The following is a 27,534-nucleotide window of genomic DNA, read 5'->3' on the forward strand; positions in this document are numbered from 1 at the left end:
ATTTTATGCACTAGTAAATATTTAATGGATAAATGAATAAATTACTGAAATTACGATTAAATAACAAATAGACGATATATATTACTTAACTTATGGGGATTAAGGTAATATATTAAGCGTATTATTGAGAATAGAGAGAATATATGCCCTTACTTACCCAAAAATTAAAAAAAAAAAATAACTTAAAAAAATGGCCTATATTCAGGGTGGGAAAGAAATTCACTTAATACCCATGCTACGGAATATAGAATGTACCCAAAGGGTGTACATACATTTTCAATTTTTACTGTACGAACACGAAATGATTATATTTTCAATCATTTTACAGTTCTATAAGCAAGTAAAGCACGTAATTTAAAACATGTTACACAATTAAATCTTAAAAAAAAACTTACTTATTTCTTCTAATCTTGCATCAAAAGAGAATCGTGCTACCGAAGAACAGAAAATATTCCTTTACGTAAGTAAAATATATACATAAGTTATATCTCGCACGTCACTCATATCTCCCCCAAGTTGGCAATAGTGACGAATGAGAAAAACATTTCAAAAGATTTGTCGACTTAAGTCAACAATGATGATAAGTCGATTGACGTACGCTAGAGAAGGATAAAACCATCAAATATTATTTATCAGGAAATAAATTGGTGACGTAAAATTGATGAGTTTTTAAAATTACACCGAGAAAACTTTGTATTCGTTTATAATATAGATTAATGTTTCTTTTTTCTTTTTATTTATTGATTTTTTTTTGACAATAATCTATACAAATTTATAGACAGATTTTCTTTAATGCGAATTGATGTGTTACTTAAGATTTCTTCTGTCGTTATTCATTTATATAAATCGATTGCTTAACTCGAAATTACACGAATCAAACAATTTCGGCGAATAATAATAATAATAATAACTTAATTTTGAGAGTGGGGATGCGTTTTATAAACAATTCTAAATTGCTAATAATGAGTAAAATCGTCATTATGTCCGACCCTACTGGAGATACACGCGGATCCCTTTATCTCCCCATCTCCTCGACCTTAAATCACCAAAATTTAACAGCATCAAACCACATAATAAACAAACCTCCCTGCCAAATTTCACAAGTTTTCGACAAAAAGCACAGGAGTTATTAAGCTTCAAATATGGCGAACAAAATCTTGTCCCTCCCCCCACTAACATCCATACATACAGGGGAAAAAACCCCCGAATTTTTCTGCATTTCTCGACGTTTCAAGGTTTCCTGAATCCAAAAATGTAAAAATCTTGGCGGGGGAGGGGTTTATTTTTTGACCGATCGTCATACTTTCCCTCTGTTATGTATAACAACCGGGAAAGTAAAACGAACCTTTTGGTGAAAATAAGCGCCATAATTTTACTTTTATTTTTAATATTTTTAACTAAAAAACAAAAAAAATTAATTGAGTGCTGTCTACAGAAATGTTCTTGTTTTTTAAACAAATACTTAACAGTTAAACACCGTTAAATAATACACAATAATAGTTATTAATCTGGAGAACGTAGTTAGGTTTTCAAGTTAATAAAGTATTAATACATAAAATAATCTATTATTTGTTTAAATTATAGGAATTATATCACGAAAGATATTGTAGCGTGGCAGTTATGTTCGCTTCCATACCAAATTATAAAGAATTTTATGATGAAAACGATATTAATAAACAAGGCTTGGAGTGTTTAAGGTTATTGAATGAAATCATATGCGATTTTGATAAGGTATTTTTTACATTATTTTTTCTATATTTTAAATAGAAGAAGATAAGTTTTGTAAAAAAAAAAATAATAATAAATATTGTTTACAGTTATTGTTAAAACCGAAATTTAGTGGAATTGAAAAGATTAAAACAATTGGGAGTACTTACATGGCAGCAGCTGGGTTACAACCCGGTAAAGAAGAGTCGGGTGTAAGTATGCTTGTATTATTATTATTATTATAAATTATCTGTAAATTAAAAATAAATTAGTTTACGTAACGTTTCTGTATTGCTATCCAAGGCTAATAAGGTAAGATATAAACATAAAGTAAGTACGCTTTGATAGAGTTACCATAAACAAATCATTAAAAAAAAAAAAGAGGACTCTTTTGATTTAAAAATGAGATATAAAAATTTAATCTTTACAAGTTTTGTTTTATAATAAAGAAAGGGAAATACAAAATTATATAATTTCCAATAATTCTGTATGAAAAATAAATCATTAAAAAAAAAAAAGCTTGCTCACATCTCGTTCTGTCCCGCACTCGGGGCAGGATGGGGTATGAGATTAGTGCTCAAATATTAGAAAATAAATATTAGTCTTGTTGCTTACAAAACTTGCAAACCAGCACGGAATCGTCATCGTCGCTGTCAAAATCTGCACAAGACGTATGAGCCCATTTTTTGCATGCGACACACGAACACCAACCCTCAATCGACTGAGTGGGCCTCGGTGAAGTAAAGGCAACTCGTATCATCTCCTCCTCCCACGTAATCGTCCCCTTGTTCTTTTTTATTAGACTTTGTTTTTTTTTTATTTCCTTTTCCTTTACGGGAAACCGTCCCATTGTGCCCCAAAGCACATGCTTCTAACAATCAAATAGAGAAAAAAGTTTATGATTACTTTTTGCATTATTTCATTCTAAAAATACAAACAAACAAATCTTTAATAAACTAGACTATATAAATTTGGTTAAGTTTTAAACTATACCATATACTTTCATTGTTTTAATGTTGATACACTTAATTTCATCAAAAAATCACGACGCAAGGTTTTATTGGTCAACGACAAAACGAATCTCGGTAACCAAGTATTCACACTGACATGTTGTCGCAGTCTGAGTGTAGGACAGGGAGCGAACTAATTCCCTCACCTCTCTTTCATATGTAAATCGTCTTTCCCATTCCGCCCTGGGTTCCCCTATATATGTATACAAATTATATACAATTAGAAATTCGCACCGCTATAATTAGTATAAACTTTAATTAGAGTTCATTCTTCACTTCGTTTTCTCTATTTTCACAAATGCGTGTGTTAAGGCAATCGACAGAATTGTATAAACTGATCTCTCTAATTATATATCAGCCATTAAATATAATTGAAAAAATTAAAACTGTATTTAATAAATAGAGATTTTATTATAATATTCACTTCTTTGGCATATTTGAGTATGTAAAATTTCAAAATTTAACACACTCAAATGTAATTTTTACTTCATTTTTTGATAATATCTAAATCAAAAATAATCCTTTAAAATCCATTTATTAAAAACTTAAATATTTTTTAAATGACTTTTTCCCTATTCTTTGCTTTTTTTTCAGAAATTTGCATTTCTAGGATAATGCTTTTCAATTACAAAACGTTGTTACAATATTTACTGAATATAAACTTATAAAATTCTTAAATATATAGGGTTTCCCATAAATCTGGCCCCATAAAATTATGCCAATGTCTGTTTATTCTTTTACAAGTGAAGCATAGCGCTAAGAATGAGTATATCCTTACAAGTTATTTTGGTGGTGTGGATTTGCAGTCAGTGTGAAGTGACCAAACAGGCTGCATCCAGACTTCTTGCTAATCACAAAGTGGTCTGGATGCAGTCTGCTAAACTCTTTGTCACTTCATGCTGTGGGTCCACACCATCAAAATAACTTGAATTCATTCCTCTTAGTGCCATACTTTACCTGTAAAAGAATAAACATCATAGAGCCAGACCATCTATAATAGATTATACTAAATTTGTATTAATTTAAATGCTAAAATGCACCATAAGATAATCTGACTTTGTTTAATGTGAATATTTGTCATAAATGATATCACTATTAAGTTTCATTAACATTTTTTATTATTATAGAAATCCTAATATAGGTTTTTGTAATTTAAAATATGTTAGCAACACGATTATGGAATTATACATTTTCTTGATTAACAAATATTGCACTTTTCTGTTTTACAAAAACTCTAAATAATTTTTACAAGATATTTACATTGCTTGTAAAACTGCTGTAAAGATGCAAACATTTAATACAAAAAAATATATTTAATGCAGTTAAGTATTATATACAAAAAAAAATATAAAACTGGAGTTTCACTATTTCATAAAATTCACAATTTAAATATATGATTATTTCTCTTATCAAATTATAAATTTATTTTAATTTATATAAATTTTACTAGATATTACACTACTATCACATATAATGCGATCTTGTTAAAATTAAGTGTTTTTATTAAAGGATGGTTTCATCGAGAATCTCTGATAATGATTCGCTTGAAGATATATTCATTTGTTGTGGGCTTGTAGGAAAACTACTACTGGGGGATTTTGCAAACAGTAATACCTGATTGCAATTCTGACTTTGTACGTTTGATGGATAAAATGTAATATTGGAGGCACTTTGTTGCATTGCATTTGAATTAAGTATCGGAGTCTGATCACTAATGCCTTCGGAAGGAATGTCAATAGAAAACTGCCGATGTATTCGCCTGTGTTCGTCTACAACGGGAGTTTGTGGACTAGTCGGTGATTCGATTATTTGATTACTGTTGTACACTTGAGTCTGAAAATCCAATTTTACAGAATGTGTAGGTGATACTAAGGGTGTGTGCTCATCGTCTAAGTAAAAGCCTTCCGTATTCTCGCCAGCAGAAATGGATTGAAGTTTTTGAGTGTCTTCTCTTTTATCTGACCCAAGCAATTTTTCTTGTGAATTATTACTTGAGCTATCAGACGAATCACTATCAAATACTTTTGGCTGACTAGATGCTATGTGTGATGTTTTGCACTGCCTAGCAGATTTTTCAGACATCGGAGAAGATGGTGCATCACTACCGGAAGATGGAAGTCTACCTCTTCTTTTAGATAACCTCTCCATACTAGCAGTTAATACTGCTCTTTTTAAATCATCTTCATGGGATAAAGCTTTAATCATATATTTTGATGGACTAGGAACTGATAAAGCAGAATTAACATGCTTGAATTCTCCAGCATTTGGTAAACTATGTGAAGTTGAAATTTCACCAGAAGATACAAATATTGATTCTGTAGCTGAACCTTGTTCTATATCTGGAACAGCATCTGGAAGTGATGTAGCCCTAAAAAACAAATATGAATTTCAATAATCAAAAACTTAAAGGTTAAGAAATTAGAAATTAATTTTAATAATTCAAAGTACCTGACTCTGAGAGAAGGCGAATCACGAGGTATATATAAAACATCTACTTCTGTAGGACTAATAACAACACTACCAATTGTACTATGTGAATCAGTGTCTGATAAATGATCTTCAGAAACAGATAATACTGGAGTATAACTTTCATTCAAATTTTCTTGTCTTTCTAATTTTTCTTCTAAAGCATCTTCCTGTGCTTCTTCATTTAATGTTTCTAAGGCACCAAATATCAGACTTTCTTCTAAAGTTACCTACATAAAATAAATGCTTTTAAATAATGATGCATATTGAGTAATTTTTCAATTTAGAATAATAAATAATAATATATATATTTTTTATTTATTTATTTAAGTATTCAATTGAAAAACTGACTTTTTTACATTACATTTATAGGATTGTTGTAAGCATTTTAAAAAATAAAATGTTGCATTTGTAGAGTAATTTATTTAAAATTAAAATCATATTAAACCAAATAATTAAAATAATACTTGAAGGTATTACTTAAAATAGATAAAAGTTATCTATATCAGTCAACATAGGTTATTACATTCCTACATAATGTAAAATGAAATTAGCAGTAAAACAATGCACCAAGTGTAAAATTAATGTGACAACAGAAACTGATGCGTGTTAATAGTACTGGTATATTATGTTGCATGTTACTGACTTTTGGAAAGTGCTATTGTTTCTATCATCATTCTGTTATATAATTACAGTCTTTTAATAACTTTTTAAAATTTTATTACACTACACTCTTGCTAACCCAGCCATTCCTTGCATACAGGGGTGCCATATGAATGAGAGTAAGTAATCACAAAGCCTAACTAAAGGAAAAGTTGTGTCATTCTTTGGTACTGTCTTTTGACAGCTATACTGTTTTTCTTATTGTGAAATAATGTACAATGTTACAGTAATTGTAAGTTTAATTACTTATTAAATTTAATATTACATTTACCGTATGTATTTAAAAAAAACATGAGACAAACATAATTGGAGATAATTCTACAGATAAACACACCTTTTTATCCAGCAAAATGACTTTAGTTAATTAAACAAATGTTTTCNTAATAATTTATTATTACTAATTTATAAAGCCAAACTGACTAGAGTAAATTTAAACTAAAAATTTGTTTAAAAAATAATTGTACTTATAAACCTGTTTTTCCAATGCAATATTTGGTCGTCTTGATCTTCCTTCTGTTCTTTCAGTATTTTCAGAAACATTATTTGAAGATTTTGGTTTTTCCTGAGTTGTATCTGTATTTGTTTGCCGAGTTTTGTCTCTCACTGATGAAGAACGTGATCTATCACCTTCACTAACAGTTACTACTTGATATTCTTGATCTCTCAATGAAAGAATTGCAACTCTGAATAATTCCCAATCACCAAAAGACATTTTTAATACGTCTTTCAATTCATTCAAATCACAAGTTAATAGCACAAGACCATTAATATTATTTTGTGTAACAACTTTGCTATATTCTGATAACTTATTTTTGTTTATATTTTCTAATGATGAAATTACATTAATAACACCTTCAAGAGATAATGTACTTAATTTTTGTTGATTTGGAAGTGTCTGAAAATATATAAACATTTATTAATAATTTAAGAATATATGATTTTTTTGTTAATTTAATTTTTACAAACTAATTTTTATAAATCAGAAATATCTAGAATATTTCATAAAAATACAAAAACAAAACTAGTTTGATTCCTTACTACTTGTTTGGGGCATTGTCTAAAGTTAGCATTCTCAACTGGATAATCCCACCACACTGTTGGTCCTGGTGATAATGTTCCATGACCTGAATCTTGTCTTAGTTCTGATCTCCAAAGATATGACTGAGGTGAAGCCCAAGTGTGAGAAGATGGAGGTCTTGGGGGACTAAATCTGCCCCAGCGATTTTGTCCACCATATGATACTACTGGAAGAGTATTATCACCATGTGTAGTAGTACCTTTAATCAAAGCAGTTAAATGATGCTGATCCTCTGAAATGTGAACAAAATTTTTTTAACAAAAATGTAAATAATAGTAATAATTAAATCTATTTGATAAAGGCTATCAAGAATTATCATATATTTAATATAAACTCCTAGTAAAAAAATTTTCTAAATTAAAATCAGAAATAAAATTATCACTAATTAAGAATTTTGAATGCATTCTTCATATATTTTTCAAGTTGTATTAATAAAGAAAAATAATCAATTATGTGGAGATTATCTTCAATATTATAAAGACATTCTGTAACTGATTAGCCTCTCAGTAAAAGTCATTGTTGTGTTTTTAAATATATTCTGAAGATATGTAAAGAATGTATAAGAAAGAGCAATTTAATGACTATTTTCATTATTAATTTAAGCATATTATTTTGTGAATTATTTAAGAATTAGTAGAAAGCAAATAGATAAAGGTAGATAATTAAAATTGAACAAACTTAAATAAAAATATTTACCATGAATTGATTTTCTTATGTAAGGATCAAGATTAATTGTAAAGGGTAAAAATATTTTTAAATCAATAACTTGTAGAGTACTTGAATGAATAGAAAGGAAAACATCAAACTTTCTTTCATCGTGATCAAGATCCAACATTGGCTCTTCTTCCTTTGAAGTAGGAATATGTACTTTTATCCTATAAAAATAATTTTCAATAAAAAAAATTGTTTTAAAAATAAAATATCTAAATGAAACTTTTGAATATACTTCTCAAATATTGCTTTTAATGAAAGTGGATCATCTAATTCATTTTCATGAATTTCATAATACATTATAATCCAAGATATGCGATAAGGCCAACGTTCGGTGGTATTCACCCAAACAGCCAAATGATACCAATTGAAATCTATATTAAATGCTTTCAGCAATCTACCTATTAAAATAAACAAAAAAATTTTGAATTAAATCCTTGTTTTAAAGATGAAATTTAAAACATAATATTTAAAATATAACATTTAAGTTTTGGAATTTACTTACCAGTTATGTAAACAATATTAAGTAGTCTTCTCATAGAACGAGGATTGATATCACTAAAATAGTCATCTGTTAATAAAACTTTTGTCAAATCATGAGCACCGGTTACATTATGATGTACATTGCAAATGCTGCTTCCTATACTGTCACTATTTTTCAACTTATGAGCACTCTTTCGACTTTTCCGAAATATATCTGGTATAGAAACACTTGATGCTGAAGTTCTCCTATTTGTCTGGTACATTTATTTTGTATTCAATTACATGAAAATAAAATATTTAATTAGTATAATATTTTAAGAAAAAATTTTCTAAACACTAAAGATTGTTTACTACATTATACTTAATATATTAATCTAATAGTTTAATTGAGCAATATTAAACATAGTTTATTATTTTAGTCTCTACTTATTAATATATCATATATAAAATATTGTTAATTATTTTTGTGCAGAGTAAGTTTAATTAATGAAACTTTATTTACAATAGTTGCTGCTTCTACTAATGATGTATAGATGGAAATAAGACAAACTAAGAACAGTGATAGAACAACAAAAATATTTATTTCATATCTTAAACTAAAATAATTTCTTCAGAAAGATAAAAAAATTCTTTTGGATTTTTAAATCTTCCTATTAAGATATCAATAAATTCTCATTGGTTGGATACTAACATCTTGAATTTTAAGTTAATTAAGGATAGAATAAAGAAGCTTTTTTCTCACTAACTTAAAATATCAAAACTTATTACAAATAATATAAATAAAGTCCTTTAATGTATTATAAGTTGGAAAAATTTTTCTAATTGTCCCTAGAGAAAGAGAGCAGAAATTATATAATGAGACAGGAAAAGCTTAAAGTAAACTACATCTGCTACCATAATTAATAAGAAAATAGATACATTATTGAATAAAATGCAATTCAGTAGAATTGGTCACTTGTACATTATAACTAAATTTTACTAATTTCATCTAACATGGAATGTTTCTAAGTTTTATTTATTAGGGTTTCTCATTTCCTGGTCTTTTGCTTGTCCCGGGATTCTGGGATAAAAGTGAACTGTTTTCCGGGATTCTGGGAAATCCCGGGACAATTAATTATTTTTAAGATATACAAAATATCATGAAATCAAATGATACAATTATTTTTCATTTTTTAAAGTAATTTTAAAGTTCTGTAACCTCCAAAATCATATTAATAATGCTGTGTACGATATATAATAAAAATTACCTTTGAATTACGTAGTACGATATATAATAAAAATTACCTTTGAATTACACAAATAGAAAAAAATTTATTAAAGTTTGTTGGAAATTGCATACAACAACAACAAGACAAAGTACACTTTTATAAGATTTTAAAAAGCAAAGATGGTCAATACTCCAATCACTCACTCTAATTCTTATTTTAGTAATGAAAAGCCTTGCTACTGAGAATGCCCTTTCTGATTCAATTGATATGATTGGAATCACATTTAATGCATTTAAGAGAAGACAGATATGTTTTTTCACCTGTAGCCTGGAAGATTTCGAATTTGTTTTCGAGATTGTTTTCAAGATTTGCTCTCTAGTATTCTTGATTTGTCTACCTCGACTGCTTTAATAGCAGCATCAAGCTTATAGCTCGATAATTCACCAATTCGTTTGGCTTTAATAATCAGGTTTACGAAGAAAAACTTCATACTTGCAGACTTCATACTCGTTTGTATCCTTGTCCAATTTGCATAACCTGGCATTACGCAGTTATCAAAGCTATTGGGCATAGTTAAAAATTAAGACAGCATAAGCACAATTATTCCATATATTACAGGTTCTGACAAGTAAAGAATTTTCAGAGTCTTGCCACAAATAAGCTACGTATTGATTATTGACCATTTGTGACATGCCATAATGAGCAAAAATTAAAAAAAAACCAATAGGTAGGTTTAAAATTAATAAATACAAATGTATTCTGACAGTGAATGAGTTAATTATGCTTTCTATTTGCAAAATTCCTCTACCTTAACACAAAATAAGAAAAAAAGTGAATTTTTAAGAAATTTGCGGGATTTCCCAAGATAAGAAAAATTTCCCGGGATATTTCTTGAGTTAAAAAAACAACCAGGATCCTGGAATCCCATTTGAGAAACTCAAATTAGTACATTTAAAAAAATAAAGTGTAAAATTACTTATGTATTCTAAAAATAAGAACATGGAAAAAAAATAATTTAATTTCAAAAGCATTTAAATGAAATGGAATACAATATAAATTTCACTCAGTTAAATCATTTGAGTTAGGTTATATTAGCATGTTCAGGGAACTTTCATTATACTTTATAAATTTTCTTTTTATTTCAAATATATTAATTTTATATATAAATTTATATCTATATGAGTACCTGTTGAATACTGACAATTGATCCATGTCCCTTTTCTTCTTTCTCTTCAATCCACATGTTTGTATGTTTACAAGTCTGAAGAGCAGCTTTTTGTGCAACTTTCACTTTTCTTAAACCACTATTCTGCAGGTAGAAAGGTAAATGGACAATGTTGCGAAGATAATCATGACCTCTGATGGAAGAATTATGAAAAATATGGTGAATGTTAGCTTCAATTGCCTGTAAAAACAAAATAAAAAATTACAATATTTTAACATAGAAGTGATAGAATTATGTAAGTTATCATAATAATGATTATAATACATATTACAGAAATTTTAAGTTTTTGACAACTTTAACACAGATCCCTTTGATAGTACATAAGTAACAAAACATGCATAATGATGAAACAACCAAGACAATTTTTTCTATTTTTCTAAAAATAATAAACCATGCGATATCTTGCCTGACCTCTTTCTCAGAAGTCCTCTTATAACTCTAGTAGAAAATGGAGACAATACGTTGTTGTTGTTACCACATATGGTAAGCATGAAAATTGGATCAATGAAAAAATATTTCAGCACAATAAAATACTATTAGAAACTGAGTATTGCTTATGCTTAAACATTCTTTAAGGAATTAATTTTAATGGAGAGAATATAATTTTTTTTTGTAGAAAACATGTTGAACTTTCAAAAATGAAATTAAGGATTTTAAATGTCTATTTTATTTTTATGAAAGATCCAAAGTAAAAATTTCAGGTTATTTATTAATTTTAAGTTATTTCTAATTAATTTATAAAATTTCAAAATAAAATAGACATTTTTGTTTATAAGTGAGATATTTAACATAAACAACACAAGAATTAAATTATTAATATAACAATTACATAAATTACAAAATAAATAAAAACATATGAGAATGGAGAAAAGATGAAAGTCAGAAAGAAAAATTATATAGTAGTATTTAAAATTTTACATAATATTTAAAATATTTTTAAATATTATGCAAACTTGTACATTCATAATCTTTTTATTTTTCTTTATATTATATAATTTTATCAATTGATTAAATTTCACAAACTGCATTCTCGGCATTCTGATGTTTTATTTTTTTAAATATTTCTGTTTTGCTCACAATATCCACATTCTGCCAATTATTATTTTTATTGTTTAATTTAAAATATTCTTCTTATATAGAATTTTTTTAATAGCTAGCATATAGTGATATAAACAAATTAGTCTGCAAGATCATTAATATTTAACTATCTAATGCATATCTCCTATTGTAAAGTCATCTACACAATAAAACAGTTGAAATGTCAGTAAGAGCATTTTTGCTAAACTAACTAGGCATATAAAGAGTTCTAATAAAGAATAATGTAAATCTTAAATTTTTAAATCTCATTTCTAACATGAAACTATTCATATTTTCAATTTGCCTGCTATTATTAACCAATCAACTCTCCATATTAATAATATGTTAAGGACTTGCAGGTGAGTATATATGTCTACTCATTTTAACACTCCTCTCCTGATAATTTTGTAAACAAATGTATCTTGGTTTGAATTGTCATTACAACAGGAAGGTTTGTTTGCTTGTTCCTGTTGGATTGATATTCTTATATTCTTGGCAGGAAATTTATAAACAACATTGAAACTGAATGTCAATAACTATCAATGACAAGTATACACACTGTCTGATTTAAAACAAGGAGAGTCCTAAGATCAGCAAAAACATCCCTGCATGAGATCATTTTGATGTCAAAGTAATCTTGATGTTGACCTTTCTCATTATCCAAATAAGTCGCCAATTTCACTTAGAAATAGGTGTAGGACCATTTGAGTCAGAGAGAGGAAAGTTTGAAACCAATCAAGACATCCAATCTGTAAAAATCTGTCCCCCCAAGGACATAGGTATAGGTGCTTTTCATAAAGTGCCAGTGTAAGAGTGTAACTATGCAAATGTGAATTTAGTACCAAGTGATATACATTAGTTCTTGCAAAGAAAAACATGCACAAGCAAGAAGCGAGAAATCTCACTGGCATGGGTGAATTTCTGGTTTTCGCACATATCTGACAGGGTTTGATATTTATTGCGTCTTGCCTCTTCTCACGACATATTCTCGCTCGCTTGCATCTGCATAGTCACACCCTAATGGGAGGAAACTGGAATAGCTGCCAACATAAGTGTGTGTGTGTGTGGGGCCCTTTATATTCAATTTCCATCCAACCCACTATTTGTTCTCTATTCTCTGCTTATTTCTCTTCTACTTCATTGTCATGATTTGTCAAATCTCTAGTGCAGTGATTCTCAACCACTGTGCTAAAGTGCCACAAGATTTTTGAAGTGTGCTGCCACTGCGAATACCCAAATATAAGCGACATCAGACAAGTAGTTCAATCGATTCTACCTTCCTAGGGCATGTTTGGAAATTGTAACTGGTATTACTGGTAACTGCCAGTAGTTACCAAAGCATTTAGAAAATGTTACCTAAATAACCAACTACATTTAAAAATCACTGTTATGATGTCACTGGTTGTCCTGCAGTACTTACTGAAGTAACCGTGCGTGCCACCAAATTTTTAAATTATTAAAAATGTACCATGACGAAAAAAAGGTTGAGAATCTATTGGATTGGTATGTACTCCCTGCAGTGCCTGACTTTTGATGTTCTTCTCCAAACATTTATTTTTTGCTCCTGGATATCTAGAATCTTCCCTCTTTCAGAGATTCTATGAAATTTTTTCCTCTGGATTTACTTCACAATGAACTAGACAAATCACTTTGGATATTTTTAAATAATTTTAAACATTTCAACTGACCAGGTATTGTACATAAGAAAGCCTCTCTCTCTATAAATGGCATTTTAAATAAATTAATGAGTCATACTTCATTCTAAATGCATACACCCATATATGTGATCTTTTGCTAATGTCAACCCTTTTGATCAAAAATCAAAGTTTTCAGTTTGATGTCTAAGATAAAAATCTCAATCTCATGCTTCTCTTCATATATTAAAAAATTTATAATCTGTATCCTAACATTTGTGTAAAAATTTAAGAGTTTTTTGTTTTTCATTATCCTTTTAAATTACTTTTTCCAGGCTTAACAGTTTATCAGATGCTCATAACCATGAATTAGATTTTAAAAGTTGAAATTTTAAACTATGTTCTATTGGAATGTATTCATCTTTATGTTCAAATTATTGACTGAAGAAGCCTAATTAGTTTAGCAAACATACTTTATGTTTTTGTTCACATTTTTAGTGTTTAACAGGTGTCNCAGAAAACTTTTAATTTTTTTCCTAAATATAAAATAGTAAATTGCTTCTGCTTATAAGCTAAAATGTATTAATCCACAGCCAATGGTTTTTATTGTTAAGGTTAAATTTCAGAAGCCAATGAAAGGTATTTGCAGTAAAATGCAATTTTTCCATATAACTGCTTGACTATAGCAATCTTGAATTTGTCATTATACATATAGTAATTTAAATATGACTTTTTGTGCAATTATTATTATTTAATTAATTCCATATTAATTATATTTTATAAAATAAAAATCGTGTATAAATAATAACCTGAAAAAAATAATCAGAAATCCATAATACTAAAAATCTTTATTTTTTATACAAATATTACAAAAAAACACACACACATACACCCCTAAGTAAGCAAACATTTAATCAATGTATTTTCACAATTAACAAAAATTAAGAATTTTATATTAATGCAGTAATCCCTCCATTAGGACAAATCATTGGTTCCATGAAATATGGAGCATAAATGAAAACTACATAAACGGAGTCATGGAAACTGTTTAAAATAGGAATCTTATATTCTCAAATACAGTATTTTATTCTTACTAGTGTAGAAAAGTTTTGACTAAAGTTTTTTTCTAGATATACATCTATATAAGAGGTTACTGTTGTTTAAAAAAAAAAACACTTTTTCATGTAACTATCATTTATTTCCACAAAGTTGATTATTATTCATTTTTCAACCATGCTGAAGTGAATTTATGTAAATAGAGACTGCATAAATGGCGGGATTACTGTATCATATAAATTGGTAAATTTATCAATTAACTGCAAAAAGAATGATTAGTAAGTATATAGAAGAAAATTGTATGGTTATGTTTTAATTAAAAAAAACAATTAGCTTGAAAAATAACAACACACATTAACACTTTACTATTATTTGTTCTCAATTACCAAAGAACTTCCTTTTGAAACATATAAATACAGTAGAGCATCGTTTATCCAAATCAATTGGGGACTGAGGTTGTTCGGATAACTTATTTTTCGGATAACCGATTATGTACAAAAAAATATATTAACCTATCCCATGTTGAAATTTTTCTCTGTTGCATGTCACTTCGCGTTGAATTTTCGTCGCTGTTAAGCCTAATGTAAACTTTTTAAAATAATAATCGTGGCTATTGTATTGTTAAAAATTATACTTTAGAAGTTAATCTAGTATCAAAACTGTTTGATTCAGCACGACACACAGTCCTCAGAAAAACACCACACAAAAGTGCCAGTGCTGCCAGCTAAAGCACACACACACCAACAAAAAAATATTAAAGTAGCCCAAGATATAGCCAAAGATTGCAGTGCAACAGCATTAGTGAAAATTTAAATTTGCTGACTGGAATTCTTTCGGATAACCGATGTTTTGGATAACCAACTTTCAGATAAACAACACTCTACTGTATATTTATTTTTTATGCTAAAAGCACTATTATATAGATTTAATAAATTTTAACTTAGTTATACCTTAATAATATATTCAAAGAATCATTAATAATTTATTCAACNCTTATATAGAATTTTTTTAATAGCTAGCATATAGTGATATAAACAAATTAGTCTGCAAGATCATTAATATTTAACTATCTAATGCATATCTCCTATTGTAAAGTCATCTACACAATAAAACAGTTGAAATGTCAGTAAGAGCATTTTTGCTAAACTAACTAGGCATATAAAGAGTTCTAATAAAGAATAATGTAAATCTTAAATTTTTAAATCTCATTTCTAACATGAAACTATTCATATTTTCAATTTGCCTGCTATTATTAACCAATCAACTCTCCATATTAATAATATGTTAAGGACTTGCAGGTGAGTATATATGTCTACTCATTTTAACACTCCTCTCCTGATAATTTTGTAAACAAATGTATCTTGGTTTGAATTGTCATTACAACAGGAAGGTTTGTTTGCTTGTTCCTGTTGGATTGATATTCTTATATTCTTGGCAGGAAATTTATAAACAACATTGAAACTGAATGTCAATAACTATCAATGACAAGTATACACACTGTCTGATTTAAAACAAGGAGAGTCCTAAGATCAGCAAAAACATCCCTGCATGAGATCATTTTGATGTCAAAGTAATCTTGATGTTGACCTTTCTCATTATCCAAATAAGTCGCCAATTTCACTTAGAAATAGGTGTAGGACCATTTGAGTCAGAGAGAGGAAAGTTTGAAACCAATCAAGACATCCAATCTGTAAAAATCTGTCCCCCCAAGGACATAGGTATAGGTGCTTTTCATAAAGTGCCAGTGTAAGAGTGTAACTATGCAAATGTGAATTTAGTACCAAGTGATATACATTAGTTCTTGCAAAGAAAAACATGCACAAGCAAGAAGCGAGAAATCTCACTGGCATGGGTGAATTTCTGGTTTTCGCACATATCTGACAGGGTTTGATATTTATTGCGTCTTGCCTCTTCTCGCGACATATTCTCGCTCGCTTGCATCTGCATAGTCACACCCTAATGGGAGGAAACTGGAATAGCTGCCAACATAAGTGTGTGTGTGTGTGTGTGGGGCCCTTTATATTCAATTTCCATCCAACCCACTATTTGTTCTCTATTCTCTGCTTATTTCTCTTCTACTTCATTGTCATGATTTGTCAAATCTCTAGTGCAGTGATTCTCAACCACTGTGCTAAAGTGCCACAAGATTTTTGAAGTGTGCTGCCACTGCGAATACCCAAATATAAGCGACATCAGACAAGTAGTTCAATCGATTCTACCTTCCTAGGGCATGTTTGGAAATTGTAACTGGTATTACTGGTAACTGCCAGTAGTTACCAAAGCATTTAGAAAATGTTACCTAAATAACCAACTACATTTAAAAATCACTGTTATGATGTCACTGGTTGTCCTGCAGTACTTACTGAAGTAACCGTGCGTGCCACCAAATTTTTAAATTATTAAAAATGTACCATGACGAAAAAAAGGTTGAGAATCTATTGGATTGGTATGTACTCCCTGCAGTGCCTGACTTTTGATGTTCTTCTCCAAACATTTATTTTTTGCTCCTGGATATCTAGAATCTTCCCTCTTTCAGAGATTCTATGAAATTTTTTCCTCTGGATTTACTTCACAATGAACTAGACAAATCACTTTGGATATTTTTAAATAATTTTAAACATTTCAACTGACCAGGTATTGTACATAAGAAAGCCTCTCTCTCTATAAATGGCATTTTAAATAAATTAATGAGTCATACTTCATTCTAAATGCATACACCCATATATGTGATCTTTTGCTAATGTCAACCCTTTTGATCAAAAATCAAAGTTTTCAGTTTGATGTCTAAGATAAAAATCTCAATCTCATGCTTCTCTTCATATATTAAAAAATTTATAATCTGTATCCTAACATTTGTGTAAAAATTTAAGAGTTTTTTGTTTTTCATTATCCTTTTAAATTACTTTTTCCAGGCTTAACAGTTTATCAGATGCTCATAACCATGAATTAGATTTTAAAAGTTGAAATTTTAAACTATGTTCTATTGGAATGTATTCATCTTTATGTTCAAATTATTGACTGAAGAAGCCTAATTAGTTTAGCAAACATACTTTATGTTTTTGTTCACATTTTTAGTGTTTAACAGGTGTCTTTTTATTTAAATAACTTAAAGTAACATACTGATACATCTGTAATTTTGTTTTGAGATATGCATTGTTATCAAATCAATTTATTGTAAAAGGTAACTACAGATAAATTTTAACATAACTATTTTAATTTTATTTAACAGAATTCTTTCAATTAACTAAACTTCAATCATATAAACATCTCTAAGCCAGATAGTTTATATTATAGCCAAATGAAAGCCAATCATTTGGCTTTAAATTTCAACTATTATGACTTATTTTGTAACAAATCCATGAATAAATAAATAAATATCTTTAAATAGAAAGTTTTAAAAAATAAACGAAAAAATACTAATAATAATATCAAAAAATCTATGTTATATAAAATAATAATGTTAAATTATTACACAATATTTCAATATACTGTATTTCCTCAATTAAATCCAAGGGAATAAAGGTGCTGTTAAAAATAAACCCCAAGATGAAAAGTATAGGAAACATGTTGAAGTACTGCAATGTATAGAGTAATGTAGTTTAGAATGACAGGTGAAGAATTTAACTAAAATTCTCTCTTCAAATTTCTACAGATTGGAAAACACTTTCAATTCCAATGTTCACATAAATAATTTTGAAAATAAAATTATAAATATTGTTAAATATTGAGCTGGGAAAGTGGCTATTAGTTCATAGTCAAAATCTGAAGTGAGTTCATAAGTCAAAATCTTTTCTGAAAAAAGAGTACAGTAAACTCCCAATTATCCAGGTTAATCATTGGTAACAGAGTCATAGATAATGCAGAAACACAGATAATCCACAAGCATTTTAATGAAAGCTAATCAATTTTTCATTTATTGAGTTTTTAATTTTATATTAGATTTAACATAATAGTTTATGTATTATGAATAAAATACATTTTGAGAGAGATAATTAATAATTTAATTAATAAGCTTTAGGATGTAATCAAACTTTCAATGTAAATAGAAAATTCACAAAAATTCACTGAACTGCAGTTCACTATCAATTTCTTGTATTATTAACTGAGAATGACAGGTATCATCTAGATAATGTTGTAAAATGTCATTAATTTTGTGATATTAATGATTCATTGATAAGGACAACAACTTCGAACAGTTTTATGATTTATTTTAAAAAAAAAAAACAGTACATACACATACATAAATAAAGCTGTATTGTTTAAGAATCACCTTCACTTACTGTACTTTTTAGGCCATTTAATTTAAGCCTTGATGTTCTGATGCTCAATATACCATTTTAAGTAACAAGAGTTAACAATGCAGATTTTTAATTAAAATGCTAATATTAATTAAAAATCTGCTAAATATTAATGCTAATATTTGTATTGCTGACAAATTTTTATCAAGACAAGCATGCAAATATAATCTGTGCATGGATAATCCACACATGGATAATCGATAGTATACTTTAATTATGAAAACTTGAACTAAAAAGAAATGGTGAACTTGAACCAGATGAGAGTCAATATCCTGATTTTGATAATGGCATCAAAATAGACATGAATGACAATGTAATAGCTGAATCAGATTAACTATAAAAATAATAATTATTTCAAATGTTGAAGCTGTAACCCATAAATAGTAAATAAATAGTTTTGCTAGTTGTGAAAATGGAAAATTAAAGTATTTTTTTGGTTTTTACCCATTTGTCTCTTAGAGCAAGGTAATAAGCCCTCAGGTCTTCAAAAACCTTGGAGGATACATAAGTTTTAAAAATAAACTCTCCCAAGGTTAATCTAGGAAATACAGTATATCATCATACAAATACAATAAAACAGTTAAAGAAAATTTATCGTTGAAATTTAAAGTTCTCTTTATTTTTAGGCTTTTATCTATTTAAAATGCATGATACTGTGCTAAAAGAATAAGTACTGGGTAATGAAGTAAAAAGTTTGCTTGCAAGAAATAAAATGAGTAATTTATTGATACATTAAATCAGACTTTGCAATGCTATGATTCAATGTCATTTTACTGATTTGTCATGCATCATCAACTTTTAAATGAGTGTTAAATTCATTATTGTTATTCAGATCAATTATTGTGATAACTAGGAATGATTTACATATGGAACATAAAACTTTTACAATAAAAAGCAACTGAAAGAAAATTAAATTAATAGTTTATGCAAAAGTTTCTGAATCATCTGTGTCCTCAAAGGTATATATTTACAAACTTTTTAATAAGTAGCCATTCACAGTGTCTAGGTGGAGGGAAGAGATGGCATAAGTTATCTGAGGAGAGATTTCAAAACATTCAGGTAAAATTGAAATAAGTCCCATGAAATATTTAAGACATCTGTCTCAAGAAATCAAACTATCATATTGGTTATATTAACACAACTACAAAATACAGTTCTATAAAAAATTACAGTTCTTGCACATAAATTTTTCATTTGATCACCCAGTACAATCCATCACCCAGTACCCATACATCCATGAAATTATAAATTACAGGCAAAATAAATATTTAAAATAAAATTTGTACACTTTTGCATTTTATATCAATAAAAATCTTTTAACTTTTCAACAAATATATTAAAATGTTAACACATTTCAATAATTTGAAATGTGTTAACATAAGTTGGCATTTCAATAATTTGAATAAGCATTTTAATTTTAATATTAAATTAATAAAATAATTCTACTTATTATTAAAAATTTTTAGCTATATAAATTAGCTGAAATTAGTTCATTCAATTTATTTAAAATTAAAATCATATTAAACCAAATAATTAAAATAATACTTGAAGGTATTACTTAAAATAGATAAAAGTTATCTATATCAGTCAACATAGGTTATTACATTCCTACATAATGTAAAATGAAATTAGCAGTAAAACAATGCACCAAGTGTAAAATTAATGTGACAACAGAAACTGATGCGTGTTAATAGTACTGGTATATTATGTTGCATGTTACTGACTTTTGGAAAGTGCTATTGTTTCTATCATCATTCTGTTATATAATTACAGTCTTTTAATAACTTTTTAAAATTTTATTACACTACACTCTTGCTAACCCAGCCATTCCTTGCATACAGGGGTGCCATATGAATGAGAGTAAGTAATCACAAAGCCTAACTAAAAGAAAAGTTGTGTCATTCTTTGGTACTGTCTTTTGACAGCTATACTGTTTTTCTTATTGTGAAATAATGTACAATGTTACAGTAATTGTAAGTTTAATTACTTATTAAATTTAATATTACATTTACCGTATGTATTTAAAAAAAACATGAGACAAACATAATTGGAGATAATTCTACAGATAAACACACCTTTTTATCCAGCAAAATGACTTTAGTTAATTAAACAAATGTTTTCAACCATCATTTAATGGTCATCTTTAGTCACTTATCAAAATATAACAAAAAGTTTATCTGTAGAATTGCTAAGTTCCAGTTTGAATTGTATACAGCAGGGGTTGGCAACCTTTCAACATGGTTGTGCTGAACCTAAGTTATAGTGTTATTCCAGGTGCCAACATGATTCTATCAATTTTATTATATACTAGCTGTGGCTCAAAATGTATCTATTATAATTGTATAACACTTCCCACGGAGGAATTTTGAAAAATCCTTTCTTAGTGTACTTTCTCTTGACGTACCCTATTAAAACGCAAAAAACCACATCTAAAATAGAATAATGGAAGACCAGTTCTTCACAGTAAGCCTTAATTTTGTTCCTCTCCCCGCGGGAGGAATTTCAACATCTATATAATATTAAAACACGCACATATTCGAATGCAATGTTATGTCAAAATTTCAAAGCAATCGGTTAAGAACTTTCGGAGATTTAAGATTTTTTAACAAACAAACATTTTTACTTATATAGAAGTTACAGCACAGTATTATCAAAATTTGTCCAGTTATGATGGACTTCAAAAATATATAATTTTGAAGTTAAGTCATTAATTGAATTATGTTCTTACTTGTGAAGCACATGCACAACACAGATAGAAATACAGAGCATAAACACATTCACTGTAATATAAATATACAAGCAAGAGATTTGTTTTTAATGTACCATGGCCTAAACTGAACTGTGGCTTCCATTTAAATGTGTAATTAATTGATAATTAAAACATAATTTTTACTACATTTCTATTCAGAGTGCCACTGAAAATCATTCCGTGTACCATGTTTGCCATTCATACAGTAACGAGGGGTATGACATATAAATGAGAGGCTGAATTAACAGAATGTATTATATATTATTTGTATAAAATTAACTAATTCTTCTTTTGATAGTCTAATTTTGATTTAAAAATATAGAAAATAGAACAGTCATTTTATATTTATTCAAGTATGACAAAACACAATATATTATTTGCTTCTCTTATTCCTGCATCCACTACCACAATAAACTCATTGCATCTTATTGTTAACATTAATTGAACATTCAATTAGTTCTTTCTTCTTTAATTCATTTCTTTGACTTGTAGAAATTAACAAGTCAAGGGAAATTATCTAGTTGAAAATATTCATAATGTGTTGTATAATAAAAGGCACAGTTCAGTTATGTAATATTGTTTTTTTTGTAACTTATAAATAAAATGAATTTCATTATGTTAAATTCCATTAAGAAAATATCAAGCAAAGTAAAAATATTTTGATATGTCATATTCATTTTTTGAAATTTAGTTTAAAATAAACAAATCTATATATTATATCAATAAAAACATTTTTTTAAATTTGAAGAATAAAACAAAGACAATTAATAATAAACTGTAAATTTAAATGAAAACTGCAGAATTTTCAACAACACAATAAAAAAATTAATATTCTAAAAACATTTTGAACACATTTCCTTCATTACACATTTTGAACACATTTCCTTCATTTGAACACATTTCCTAATATTAAAATTTCTAGTCATCTGAATTCATCAAGCTTGACATTAATTTTTAAAATTCTTCTGAAACAATACCTATACCAAGAAATGAAAGAATTTTGATTCTAAAATAATTCACTTAGTATTATTTATAATAGTATTAATTTTTATACAATATAATTCAAAATTATGTCTTATAAGAGTGATTCCCAAACTTTTTTGAGCAACTCTTAGTTCCATAAACTTATACCCAATGTCCCCTAACTCACTTTCCCCTGTGTGAGAAAGGCTTGGAAATATTCTTAGGAAAACTTTTCTATGAACCTCACACTTTGTATCCTTACCATACATTTTCCTCCCCATCTAGAAACCATTAAATGCAATGTTTCTTCTTACCTGTTTTAACAGAAAAAAGGGGAAAGTTGTCAGTGACAACTCTCACCTATGGTCACTGTTAAGTACCCTGCTTCCCACTTATTTCTTTTCACCCACCCCAGATTTATTCACTACCCACAGGGGTGGCAGCACCCACTTTGGGAACCACTGTTTTATAATTTATCTATTAAATATAATACACAAAATTTAATTTAAGTTAGAAAAGTCAGAAAATGATATTTTGTAAAAAAAATAATCATAAAAAAGATAAAAAGTAATTACTTTGTTGCTTTATTGTTTGAATTCATTCCAATATTAAAATTAATACTAGGTATTTTTTAGGAAAAAATAAAACTGACAAAAAAATGATTTAAAACTGATCTAAATTAAAAACTGTTGTAGAGATCAATGTAAATTGGAAACTCAATTGATATGTAGCATATAATCAGCAATTGGCCAATAGACTTTACATGGTAAACTTTGACCTCAAATATCTTGGCCCATAATTCAAATTTCAAAATTCCAGCTTTGTTGTAACATTGGCCTTGCTGAGTTGTATGTATTTGCAAAAAATCATCTTTAGTAGTTGTGCAGTGCTTTAAATTTCAATCACAGACAAAACACTTTGACTTATGCAGAGCTCTGCTCAAAAAAACAATACAATACATTAAATTTCTGTAAATAATTCACATACATTTACCATACAAAAATTTTGTTTTATGACTAAATAAGTGATTGAAAATAACTGATCAACAGATAATGATGTTACTTTATCAACAATTATTATATTAAATATTTCTGCTGTTATAACTTATTAAAATTTTCAAGTTTAAAAAAGTAATAAAACCAACTTATTTCCAATCAGCAGGTTATTTAATAGAAAACATATTTTTGATCACTCTTGAGGCTGTATTCAAAATCAAGAATTAAGAGTTAGAATTAGAAATTACTCAATTACTATTCACTTTACTTTTAAGTACATGCTTATTGTTTAACTTCTAACTCTAATTTTTGATCCTTCATTTGTGAATGTAGGCATTAGTGATTATCATCAGGTTCTAATGAAGTTTGATTGAATATCAAACTGAAACATCTTGTAAATTTAAATTTGCATGATGTAATCTAAGAAAAGAAATAAGTTGACTATTTTGTTATACAGTAGAATTCACTTAATGCAATCACTTTGGGAGTCATCTAAATTGATAACAATAACAGAGTGATACCATTATGATTAGTAGAAATTTGATTTTATTGACTCTGACATTACAGAAACATGTTAGAACAATTAAAAATTGTATACCTTAAAATTTATAAATTATATTTATTAATATATTAATTAATATATAATTCATCTAATATTGTATGCTTGTTACAATCTTTAACAACAGGATACAAACATTTAAGAATTGGCAGCAAGTTAGTTGTCTAATTTGCTTTGCTAACAGGAACTTCTTTGAACAAGAAAACTCCTCATACAATACTAACTTTTTCATTTTGCTTTTAATCCCTGTTCTCCTTCAAAACATTTATAAATTATCAAAATCATTATTACTAAATTTCTCATTTTGAAACAGCTGTTTTTTTATTATTATTTTGTCATTCTTATTATATTAATGATTAATTTTATATTTTGCTTATTAAAGCTTATATAAACAATGGAAAAAACTGAAAATGTTTATTAAGTTTTTAATTTTCTGTACTTCATAAATTTTTAATACAAAGTTCTCATGCCTTCATAAGAGATATTGATATATGTGTTTAAAAAAAAAATTATTTTTTTATTATGTTATGACACTCTTATTTATATTCATAGAGAAATGTTTAAAAACTTTATAAAAAGTTTAATATTTAATAATAAAACATATATAAATAATTTTCATTATTTTAGAGCCAGATGATATACAAAAATGACAAATGCTATTTATTTTAAATTAATACTAGAAAAGTTAATATATAAAATTTTAACTACTTTTTCTAATCAGACCAATTTATAGTTTATCTTAAAAACTACTTTTATATTTAACTAAATTGTCTAAAAATTAAAAAAATAATAATTATTATTATTATCTCTTTTTTTTATTTTTGAAAATACCAATTATTTTAAACACCATGAGAATTAGTTTAAATTTATATTTGAAAAATGAAAAGAGCATGTTTATGATCAAGTAATAGTAAATCCCTATAGAATACTCTTTATTTAGTGTAAAAAAATTATATTATTCTTGAAGAAAAAAATTTAACACCAGAATTTCTAGAAACACTTTATGAGCAATGCAAATGTTTACTCATTAAACTTTTTCAGAAAACTTTTAATTTTTTTCCTAAATATAAAATAGTAAATTGCTTCTGCTTATAAGCTAAAATGTATTAATCCACAGCCAATGGTTTTTATTGTTAAGGTTAAATTTCAGAAGCCAATGAAAGGTATTTGCAGTAAAATGCAATTTTTCCATATAACTGCTTGACTATAGCAATCTTGAATTTGTCATTATACATATAGTAATTTAAATATGACTTTTTGTGCAATTATTATTATTTAATTAATTCCATATTAATTATATTTTATAAAATAAAAATCGTGTATAAATAATAACCTGAAAAAAATAATCAGAAATCCATAATACTAAAAATCTTTATTTTTTATACAAATATTACAAAAAAACACACACACATACACCCCTAAGTAAGCAAACATTTAATCAATGTATTTTCACAATTAACAAAAATTAAGAATTTTATATTAATGCAGTAATCCCTCCATTAGGACAAATCATTGGTTCCATGAAATATGGAGCATAAATGAAAACTACATAAACGGAGTCATGGAAACTGTTTAAAATAGGAATCTTATATTCTCAAATACAGTATTTTATTCTTACTAGTGTAGAAAAGTTTTGACTAAAGTTTTTTTCTAGATATACATCTATATAAGAGGTTACTGTTGTTTAAAAAAAAAACACTTTTTCATGTAACTATCATTTATTTCCACAAAGTTGATTATTATTCATTTTTCAACCATGCTGAAGTGAATTTATGTAAATAGAGACTGCATAAATGGCGGGATTACTGTATCATATAAATTGGTAAATTTATCAATTAACTGCAAAAAGAATGATTAGTAAGTATATAGAAGAAAATTGTATGGTTATGTTTTAATTAAAAAAAACAATTAGCTTGAAAAATAACAACACACATTAACACTTTACTATTATTTGTTCTCAATTACCAAAGAACTTCCTTTTGAAACATATAAATACAGTAGAGCATCGTTTATCCAAATCAATTGGGGACTGAGGTTGTTCGGATAACTTATTTTTCGGATAACCGATTATGTACAAAAAAATATATTAACCTATCCCATGTTGAAATTTTTCTCTGTTGCATGTCACTTCGCGTTGAATTTTCGTCGCTGTTAAGCCTAATGTAAACTTTTTAAAATAATAATCGTGGCTATTGTATTGTTAAAAATTATACTTTAGAAGTTAATCTAGTATCAAAACTGTTTGATTCAGCACGACACACAGTCCTCAGAAAAACACCACACAAAAGTGCCAGTGCTGCCAGCTAAAGCACACACACACCAACAAAAAAATATTAAAGTAGCCCAAGATATAGCCAAAGATTGCAGTGCAACAGCATTAGTGAAAATTTAAATTTGCTGACTGGAATTCTTTCGGATAACCGATGTTTTGGATAACCAACTTTCAGATAAACAACACTCTACTGTATATTTATTTTTTATGCTAAAAGCACTATTATATAGATTTAATAAATTTTAACTTAGTTATACCTTAATAATATATTCAAAGAATCATTAATAATTTATTCAACTATTATTAAATTTACAAATCTTTCTTACCTTAATGATAACATGTGGATCTATTGCAAGAATAGTAACAAATGGTAAATTTGGATCAGAAAATAATAAATGCACTGCATCCAGAACTTTCAACACTTTTTCTTGCTCACAACTATCTAGACCATCAACTACTACTACTAATCTTGTCTGTTGTCCAACAAATGCATCCATGCACTGAACCTTTAATAAAATAAAATTAATACAACAATTTTAAATTGAAAACTGCTACAGAAATTTTATTTAATCAATATTTAACTCACCATTAAAGTCATTGTTTCTACTTCATTTTTAAGTTTTTCTAGGTAACTGCTAGTATGAGATGTCACAAGTTTAACACGACGATAATTTGAAACTAATAAAGTTATTATCATTCTATACCATGTATGAATATTTGTTAATATAACAGCTCCTACAATACATCCAAGTGCAATAACACTTGGTTTCATAAGATAATAATTAGGATATTCATTTTCAGTGCTATTTGTGATCTTATAAATTTTGAAATCCTGTTGAATTCCTGAAACTAATAGCAATATGCAACAAATATAAATAGAAACTACTATGAAGAGTGCCACAAAAACATTTGGAATACAACATAATCTTCGATATTTCCAATTACTTCCAGACACTAAAAAAAATAAATAATAAAAAAATTAATAAAAAGATTTTTTTCACTGATTTATTAAAATGTTAAAACATCATTGAACTGTTATTGATTTTAACTTTATTAATGCAAATAATCTTTTGAACATATTTATAATAATCTTTTGTAACTTAGAATTAAATTATATTCTATATATATGTTCTATATATATTCTATAAAAAAAAAAAAAAACATTAATTTACAATGAAAGACAAGTTTCATTGTAAAAATGTTTAAAATTTATTATGTGAGATCCAGGAGTTAATTGTTCAATTAACGCTGATGTGGGAGAAAAGTTTTTTCTGATTTATGGTATTCTCATCTCCCATGAGTTCGATAAATAAAAGACGAGTAAACATTAAGTCAAACCATCAACAATCATTCAAAATCGTCAATACTATTCAGTTGTTA

General features: G+C 27.4%; 1 protein-coding gene across 1 annotated transcript in view; it reads right to left on the reverse strand.

The window, feature by feature from the left end:
- Nucleotides 1–3,874: 3,874 nt before the first annotated feature.
- The window catches only part of LOC111633622 (kinase D-interacting substrate of 220 kDa-like), a 69,419-nt gene continuing 45,759 nt past the window's right edge, over nucleotides 3,875–27,534 (reverse strand). The window contains exons 22-31 of the mRNA XM_023378227.1: nucleotides 26,741–27,108; nucleotides 26,481–26,660; nucleotides 10,513–10,731; nucleotides 8,141–8,372; nucleotides 7,871–8,036; nucleotides 7,621–7,799; nucleotides 6,885–7,156; nucleotides 6,319–6,741; nucleotides 5,166–5,413; nucleotides 3,875–5,085 (exon numbers count right to left, since the gene is read on the reverse strand). Coding sequence (XP_023233995.1) covers nucleotides 4,221–5,085; nucleotides 5,166–5,413; nucleotides 6,319–6,741; nucleotides 6,885–7,156; nucleotides 7,621–7,799; nucleotides 7,871–8,036; nucleotides 8,141–8,372; nucleotides 10,513–10,731; nucleotides 26,481–26,660; nucleotides 26,741–27,108 — 3,152 coding nt within the window. The 3' untranslated portion in view covers nucleotides 3,875–4,220. The remainder of the gene's footprint in view (nucleotides 5,086–5,165; nucleotides 5,414–6,318; nucleotides 6,742–6,884; nucleotides 7,157–7,620; nucleotides 7,800–7,870; nucleotides 8,037–8,140; nucleotides 8,373–10,512; nucleotides 10,732–26,480; nucleotides 26,661–26,740; nucleotides 27,109–27,534) is intronic.

The sequence above is a fragment of the Centruroides sculpturatus genome, unplaced genomic scaffold, assembly GCF_000671375.1.
Source record: "Centruroides sculpturatus isolate CEXI.00-Female unplaced genomic scaffold, Cexi_2.0 scaffold844, whole genome shotgun sequence".
Classification (NCBI taxonomy): domain Eukaryota; kingdom Metazoa; phylum Arthropoda; class Arachnida; order Scorpiones; family Buthidae; genus Centruroides; species Centruroides sculpturatus.